General features: G+C 36.9%; 1 protein-coding gene across 1 annotated transcript; it reads left to right on the forward strand.

Moving 5' to 3' along the window:
- Window positions 1-5,338: 5,338 nt before the first annotated feature.
- Window positions 5,339-7,654, forward strand: LOC104084700 (actin-depolymerizing factor 1). Its single transcript, XM_009588622.3, has 3 exons — window positions 5,339-5,551; window positions 6,819-7,084; window positions 7,324-7,654. The coding sequence occupies exons 1-3, from the start codon at window positions 5,549-5,551 to the stop codon at window positions 7,472-7,474; spliced, it is 420 nt and encodes a 139-aa protein (XP_009586917.1). The 5' UTR covers window positions 5,339-5,548; the 3' UTR covers window positions 7,475-7,654.
- The last annotated feature ends 1,383 nt before the right edge of the window (window positions 7,655-9,037 follow it).

Here is a 9,037-nt window from a genome sequence, read left to right on the forward strand (position 1 = left end):
GATGTTGATATCTGATGTTATCTTTAGGGTATTTTTTATGTGTCTAGCCAAAGATCCCGTCTTGCCCCGCGATCCAAAATATTTAAAAGCTAACTCCATACCACAAGTTTTATACTTAGTCTTATTTTTTGGAACTAGTTGAGTAAAAATGGCCAAACAAGAGATATTTTCTGCCGTTTGGTAGGTTGTCTAGAAAAAGTAGGGGCAGTAACGGGAGTATCAGATGGGTCATCATTTGTATTAGCAACATTATCACTAGTTGGGTCAACATTAGGAGCATGACTTGTGGGTGTATCATCGTCCGGTTGAGTTTCATCAAGATCAATTTCCTTATCTCATCATTTTCATCAATAGTATTATAATTATTAGAATAGAGAGCATTCATTAATTCATGGTCTAAATGTTCACCGGGTGCAATATTATGGCAAAATTCAGTCTCGATAAATTATAATAAACTATTATCGGTATCAAGAATAGCAGGTATAAGACGGGTATGGGATTTGGTTCGGGGAGCCGGGGGCAGGGGAGGAGGAACAACAGTACCGCTAGATTCGCCAGTCTTGGATTTTTCCTTATTCTTATTTTTACCAAAAAATATTTCTTAATGAAGACATGTTAATTAATCAAGTAATAGCAAATAAATTAAACAAATAAAACTATAATATTAAGACTTAAGAGTTGGAACGAGTTTACCAAATTGACGAACAACTTGTTGAAAATTGATTATCGTTGAAGACTTCAATTCACCAACTTCAATTTTTTTTAACAAATTGTAACAACCTCAATATTTTTTTGACTATTTTTTGGAATAAAGTAAGCAACAGTAGAAAGTATAGAAGAAAATTAGAGAATGATTATGATAGACTGATATTGATTTTGTAAGAAAATGAAAGAGTGAGGAGGTATTTATAGTTAAAAATAGGGAAAAAGTGTAATAACAAAAAGTTTGGGGTTAAAACTAAGTTTGGGGGGGGGGGGAGGGGGTTAAATGGCTATTTTTTTAAACCCCCAACAACTCTTTTTTCAAAAGCCACCCGCCAAGGGACTGGTCCGGTCCCGGTCTCTTGGCGTGCCAAACGGGCCCGGTCCTAACGGTTCCTAGCTAAAAACCTGCCCACGAGACTGGCATGAGCCTACCTCTAACGGTCCTAACGATCCCAGCCCGTGGGCCCGGGTCGGGCCTGACCCAACCCACTTGCCACCCTTAGCATGGATGTATCCTTTTAAAAAAGACATCTTTCCTTTCAAGTATGCACAATCTCACGTCAACACACAATGCCATACCCTAGGTAATATTGCAATTTATGATCCATTTATCCTGGAGGATACAAATGATGAGGCTATGGACCATGCTGATGCAAACAGTCCTACACAAGTGACTACTGATCCTATGACACCAGTTCCTGCTACTTCTAGCTCACTTGATGCAGGACAAATTGATCCATTGGAAAGCTCACCTGATACAACACATGCAACACCTGCCACACATGTTGTTGAGGCACCAGCACACCCTATTCCTGCAGAGTTCAACATCACTCAACCTATGCACCATGGGGTCCCTGATTATGCCACAGAAGTATAATCATTACTAGGAAGTCAACTAGAACTACCAAGACTCCTGGATGGTTGAATGACTTTGTTCACAAGGCACCTCAACATCATACTAATGTACTAACTGTTTCTATATATCCCATATCATTTATATACGTCCTATAATTATCTTTCAGAGTCTGATTTCAAGGTATTTTGTAATTTGTCAGCTGTGAAAGAACCTGAGTCTTATGAAGAGGCAGTTCAGGATCTCAAGTGGCTTGAAGCTATGCAACATGAAGTGGAAGCACTCAATGAAAATCAAACCTAGCAGTTGGTGGATCTACCTTCCAACAAGAAGGACATTGGGTGCAAATGGGTCTTTAAAGTGAAGTATAATGCTAAGGAAGAGGTGGAGAGATACAAGGCTCGGTTAGTGGCCAATGGTTACACACAACAGTAGGGCCTTCACTATCATAAGACTTTTTTCCCAGTAGTGAAAATGGTAACTGCGAGGACTGTCTTAGCACTGACAACTATGCAAGGGTGGAAACTATATCAAATGGATGTTTTCAATGCCTCTTTGCAAGGTGATATTGAGAAGGATGTCTATATGCTTCCACCTCCTGAACTTCTAGGCCAGGGGGAGCATCCAAAGGTGTGCAAACTACAGAGTCCCTATATGGCCTGAAGCAGGCCTATAAGCAATGGAATCTGAAGCTCAGTGAGGCTCTTGTCTCCTCTGGCTTTGTCCAAAGCCACCATGACTATTCTCTTTTCACTAGGAAGTCTGGAACTGATTTAGTGATCATCTTGGTCTATGCTGATGACCTTTTGATCACAGGTTCTTCTTTTCCTCTAAATCAAGAGGATAGAACTATGCTACAACAACATTTCAAGATCAAGGACGTGAGGGAGATACGATACTTCCTTGATCTTGAAATTGGTATAAGTCAGCAGGGGATCTTGATCTGTCAAAAGAAATTCACATTGGATATTATTGAAGATTTAGGGCTTGGTGGATTAAAGCATGCCAACACTCCTTTAGAGATCAATCAGAGACTCACTAGTGTAGAGTTTGATCAAGGGTGTCATAGTGGAGGCAACATTGATAAGCTCTTGCCTGACCCTACAAGCTATCAAAACCTGGTAGAGAAGGTACTCTACCTTACCATGTCTAGGCCAGATATTAGTTACAAAATACAAACTCTGATCCAGTTCATGCATAAGCCAAAAAGATCACATATAGAAGGGGCATTGAGAGAAGTAATGTACCTGAAGAATGCACCAGGTAGGGGAATATTGTTGCCCTCTAAGGCATCAAAATAATTGACAGTACAATGTGATGCAGACTGGGCCACATGTCCTGTAGCTATAATATTAGAAAGTGGTTTTGTGGCGAAGATTGGAGAGTCCTTGATCTCTTGGAAGTCAAAGAAGCAGAGCATAGTGTCGAGAAGTTCAGCTGAAGCTAAGTATAAAAGCATGGCAAATGCAATTGCAGAAGTAGCCTGGCTAGTTGGTCTTTTTGTGGAATTGAAGATAGAGCTACCTGTGAAGCTATATTGCAATAGCAAAACAACACTTCAGATTGCTGCAAATCCTATCGACCACAAAAGAACTAAACACATAGAGATCGATTGCCACTTTATTAGAGAAAAGATTTGCGAAGGTCTTATACACACTGAACATGTTTCTTCAGCAATGCAATTAGCTGATATACTAACCAAAGGTCTAGGAAGAACACAACTTGAGTTCTTATTGTCCAAGCTAGGAATGTTCAATTTGTTCACATTACACAGCTTAAGGAAAAGTGTTAAAAGTGTTACTTGATGGTAGTCCAGCTGAACCTTAGCTGCTAGTTAGTTAGGTTGTTAGTGATGGGGTAATTATGCAATTAGATAGTTAGTTAGTCAGTTACATACATTATAGGTTGATTATTAACTGAGTATACATACATACTATTGTACATTGTTCTTTCTCAATGAATGAAGAAGAAAGAGGCTTCATCTTCTCGGTTCATCTCTCTCACATTTCTTAACAGTGAAACTTCCATGGCAGCTACTTGACACTTATCAATACCAGAAAAACTCTGTATACATGCCTAGATTGTTTATATATACAGACTTTTTGGGTGCTAAAATTCAAAGTCGAGTAAAGTAGAACGAAAAGTACCTCCCAGAGGCTCTATCTTTTCTTGTGTGTTCGAAAATAATGAGAAAGTTTTTAAATATATAAAAGACTCTTGATTGATTGGTTGCATTGTTCCATGAGATTGTATATAATTCAAAGTTCACTGATATGATTTTTTTATTGACGGAATCTACATGCGCGAATTTAAATTAGCTAAATATATAAATTTGAAATATCAAATAATTGTAAAAGAAAAAAAGACTTTCACTTTCTTTTGTCTCCTTTGACCCAAAAAAAATAACTAGTAGCGCTAGGGAATGTACTAACTTTTTGAAGATTTTATTTTCGCTAGCTTCCATTTGGAATTCCATTTATATGTAGTAAAAAGGAAAATATTAGTATAAGATGCCCAATAAAGTGAATCAGTGACCTTTACTTGAGGTGCACTGCGACTGTTTCACTCACTTTTCTTGAGGTGCACTGCTACTATATAATTTTTTCGTGTATACTTATAATGTAATATTGTGGACACAATAAATAAATGAGCAAAAATTAAAATAAAAAATAAAAAGTTCAAATCAGGTAGCGTGGGATTAACGCAGAGAAAGGCAAGAAAGATTCTACATGGACCCCATTTTGTTGTGGCATTACTTTCCAATCTGTAACTCAATTGACATTTTCCCAAAAAAGAAGAAGAAGAGAAACAACTATAAAGAAAACAAAAATAATCATCTAATTAATCTTTAGCTTTGCTATGCTTTTCAAGCGAAGCCGTGTCCTACAATAATATAAATACTCAATACAAATGAATAAAATAAAAAATAAATGTACCAAAGATTTTACAATGATTTGTATAAAAGTATCATTTTAATCTAATTATAGGTTATTATACTTTATCAAATTTTCAATCTTGACAAATTAGGTAGACGAGATCACTTTAAAAGAAACGTGTATTTACCTTGGTGCGTAATATAGGTAGAGGTAGTCTAAAAAGTTTTGGGAAGATATGATTATGCAGGATATGTCAGAGCTAGAACTTACTGAGAATATGACTCTTGATAGGAGGATGTGAAAGTCAAGCATTAAGGTAAAAAGACTAGTAGGTAATCGAGCGTTTTTTTGTTGTTGTTAGTTTTCATTTATCTTATTTTTTTGTCATTGTCACTGTTTGTTTATTGTGTCATTTTCACTGTTTTTGAGCCGATGGTCTATCGGAAACAACCTCTCTTCCTTCATACGGTATGGGTAAGGTCTGCGTGCACATTACCCTCCCCATACTCCATGTGTGGGATTGCACTGGATTTGTTGTTGTTGTTGTTAGTTTTCGTGTAACCTATAGATTGCAAGTTCGAGTCGTGAAAGCAGCTACTAATATTTACATTAGAGTGCACTATCTACACTATACTTCCTAAAGTGTGACGTTTCTCCGAACCTTGCGTGAATGGTGGAATACTTTATACACTAGACTATCCTATTTTACCTTCCTATAGGAACACAAAACAATTCAAGTCAATAAACAAAATTGAACAATATAGTTTTTTTTTTTTTTTTTTAACCCCTCCCAAAATTGACCAATATAGTTGAGTATTTTTTAACCACCAAAACGGCGTCGTTAGTTCCTTCAGCTAAGCTTAAGCCGACGGCTAATATACTTAAGAATACGCGGCGTCAAGTCATTAAAATTTTATTCCCATGCACTCACACAATAATGAGAGTGTACGACAACCACACAATAATAATTCCCTTTCCTTTGAAGCCACCTTATTAAGAAGAAGAGGCGCTCCTTTAGCTTTACATTCACAGAACACCGCGTTCTTGAGCCTTGAGCTTTAGCCCTTCAATCTCTTCCAATTTCTCCCAATTTTCAACTTCCAATACAATCAAAATGGTGAGTCAAATTTCATCCCCTTTTTGCTTTTCTTGTAGATTTTAATTTCACACTCATTTTTCTTGTTTTGTTTTTTTTGGTGTGTGTGTGTGTGTGTTTTAGTCGATTTTTTTTGTTAATGGGTTTAGTTTTTGATTTGTGATTGATCTGATAATATAAACTAACTGGGTGTTGTCTAAAAGAGTGATCTTTATGGAGTTCCTGTGTTTTCTTGGTGTGTGTTTGTGTGTTTAAGTAGAAAGATTTTGTTAATGGGTTTAGTTTTTGATCTGTGATTAATCTGATAAGATAATCTATATGTGTTTAAGATAAAAAAAAGTGATCTTTATGGAAATTTTGTGTTTTTTGTTTTGTTTTGTTTTTTCTTGGTGTATGTTTGTTTTAGTAGAAAAATTGTGTAATGGATTTAGTTTTTGATCTGTGATTGATCTGATAAGATTAACTATATGGGCGTTGGCTAAAAAAGTGATCTTTATGAATTTTTTTTTGATTACTTCAGCTTGATGAGTATTTTATTAGAGATGGTAGTGTTGTAATTGAAAATTCTGATTATATTTTATTTGAGTTCAGCTCAGAATTCAGAAATTGTTTGATATGTTTTTATCTCGTGGATCTGATGTGTTTTGATAGTTTCTTGATCTACTGAGTACTGACTTTGTTAGAATTCGATGATTTTCTTATCTTCGCGGATTATGGAGTTCTGTTCTTTGATCTAATCCATGTTTAGAATCTTTTGCATTTGGATTTTCTTTTTCTCTTAACTTGGCTGCTGCGTATTGGAGGAATATATGAATAAGAATGGACTCTCGTTAACTCAATCGGACCAATAAAATATCATTGCTTTTTGAAAAAACTATATCTAGCTGATGATAATTGGCAGCAGCAAACTGATGCCCGATGCACTAAGCTTTAGCTATACGCGGGGTCTGGGGGAGGGCCGGATTACAAGGGTCTATTGTATGCAACCTTACCCAGCATTTCTGCAAGAGCTATCTCCACGGTTCGAACCCGTGTCCTCATGGTCATATGGCAGCAGCAGACTGATGCAATGACATTAATTTCCATAAACGAAACCTAGTAAGCATTTAGCATTATAGCTTATGCGTGTCTTGACTGATCAAAATAGAGAACAATGGTGATTTATTGTCATGGTCTCTTTTGATTGAATTAGATGAGAAGTATTGAACTGTTTTGCCTCAAAATCTTGTTATTGATTAAATATTGTACAAGTTCTAACACAATCTGAGGATTTCTGATTATGGTATAGGCTAATGCAGCGTCTGGGATGGCTGTGCACGATGACTGCAAGTTAAGGTTCTTGGAGCTGAAAGCCAAAAGGACTCACCGCTTTATTGTTTTTAAGATAGAGGAGAAACAAAAGCAGGTTGTGGTTGAAAAGGTTGGTGAGCCAACCGAAAGCTACGAGGATTTCGCTGCAAGTCTTCCTGATAATGAATGTAGATATGCTGTCTACGATTTTGACTTTGTCACTGCAGAGAATTGCCAGAAAAGCAGGATCTTTTTCATTGCATGGTATATCTTGATGTTCATAAGCATTTTAAACTACTACAACAACAACATACCCAGTGTAATCCCACATTGTGGGGTCTGGGGAGGGTAAAGTGTACGCAGACCTTACCCCTACCTTGTGGGGGTAGCAAGGCTCTTTCCGAAAGACCCTCGGCTCAAGAAAAATAATTCATAAGCATTTTAAACTAAATTGTTATATTGCCTTTTTGTCTCAATGTGGTTTTATTTCTCTTCAATTCAAGGTCCCCTGACACGTCGAGGGTGAGAAGTAAGATGATCTATGCCAGTTCAAAGGACAGATTCAAGAGAGAGCTCGACGGAATTCAGGTTGAGTTGCAAGCAACTGATCCAACTGAAATGGGACTTGATGTTATTAAGAGCCGCGCCAACTAGATATCGATGGATAGGTATCAGATGGACCTTATAAGTGAGAAAACTCCTAATGCAATCATCTTTACTTATTGGAAATATTTATAGTGTGACAGATACTTGGCCAAGTGCTACAGTTATATGTACTATTTAATGAACAAGTTTTATGGTGTTTGGTATATGATGTAATTTGTTACTTCAGAATTTATTCTTCTGAGTGTTTCACTGGTAGCATGATTTACAAGCTAATTGTATCCATTTTCTGAGGGATAGGATACAGTTAGATTGCTTTTCAATATCTGATTTGACACTTTGCCCTATGATTCTTGTTTTGGAATGGATACAAGCAAGCTTATTGCTGTTCTGATTGGCAGTTGTATAGTTTAATTTAGTTGAAGTTGAGAAGCTGTCAAGAATAAGCTGTGAGAATTTCAGTGTTACCTAAAATAATTGATCTTATTACTCAGCACAATGATATAAGGGGAGTGCTTGACCACTCTTTTATCCAACAGGCTATTCTAGTGTCTTGTTATGTTATGCAAACACTTTGTCAAGTTGTTTTTTTAATCTAGTAAATGTAATATGCAAAAACAGCAGTAAGTTTTTTTTGGTAAGTAAAAAAAATTTATTTGCCAAATCATATTTACAAAGCATAAAAAAAAACTTGCATAGATTGGACAGATGGCCCCCGACTTGCACAATTCTTGCAAGCAGCTAGTGGTGTCAAGTGGGCGAAATGGATAGGGTCGAAAATGGCCGTGCCAAAAATAGATTAGACAAGACGGATTTAACCAATCCGTTCATATTTGTTAAGGATAAAATATGGGTTGAATGATGGATAATATGGGTATAGGTCGGTTCTCTAGACCCATCTGTCGCTCTGGAGAAGGGGCGCGGTGTTGAAATTGTTGAATCGAAGAAATGAGTTGGAAAGGAGTGGAACGAAAGCACACAAGCAAAGACCAAAAGAGACGGGCGTATGACTAAAACACTACTCGGAACGATCGGATCTGTCAAGAACGAGCTAACAACTACAAGGGAAGCAGCTGACTGCGGTCCCTGAGTCCGCAAGCCAAAAAAAAGTTTGACTTGAACCTACCTAAGGAGGAATCCGCCCGAGGAGGGCTCGCGTCTGATTAGCTAGTTGATGAGGCCATAGCTTGCCAAGGCGATGATCAGTAGCTGGTCCTAGAGGATGATAAGCCACACTAGAACACATTTCCATACTTTGTATTTGGATTACTTCATTTAATTTCTTCTGCAGTAATGGACAAGGATAAAACATGGGTTGAATAATGAATAATATAAGTATCCATATTATCCGTGACTTCTACAATATTGCCATTGTTACGAAAATTCCTAGCCTCAATATCTATTGTTAGAACAACACATTTTTCTCTCCTCTCTTTTGCTCTGTCATGACCTTCTTTCGTTTCATTTCTAATTCTTTTTTCCCAAATGAGTCTGTATACATAAGCTTTTCGGTACACATTTTGTTTCTAGAAACCAAACTCACTCTTCTCATGCACACTATAGAACTTTTCCATATCCCAACACAAGAAAGAAACATCACTATTTATAGGTCTA

The sequence above is a fragment of the Nicotiana tomentosiformis genome, chromosome 7, assembly GCF_000390325.3.
Source record: "Nicotiana tomentosiformis chromosome 7, ASM39032v3, whole genome shotgun sequence".
In the NCBI taxonomy this organism is placed as follows: Eukaryota; Viridiplantae; Streptophyta; class Magnoliopsida; order Solanales; family Solanaceae; genus Nicotiana; species Nicotiana tomentosiformis.

Bases quoted from the DNA above. Each gene is read 5' to 3' on its own strand.
- LOC104084700 (XM_009588622.3), top strand. The intron at 7,085-7,323 runs GTATATCTTGAT...CTTCAATTCAAG, and splicing joins AGGATCTTTTTCATTGCATG to GTCCCCTGACACGTCGAGGG.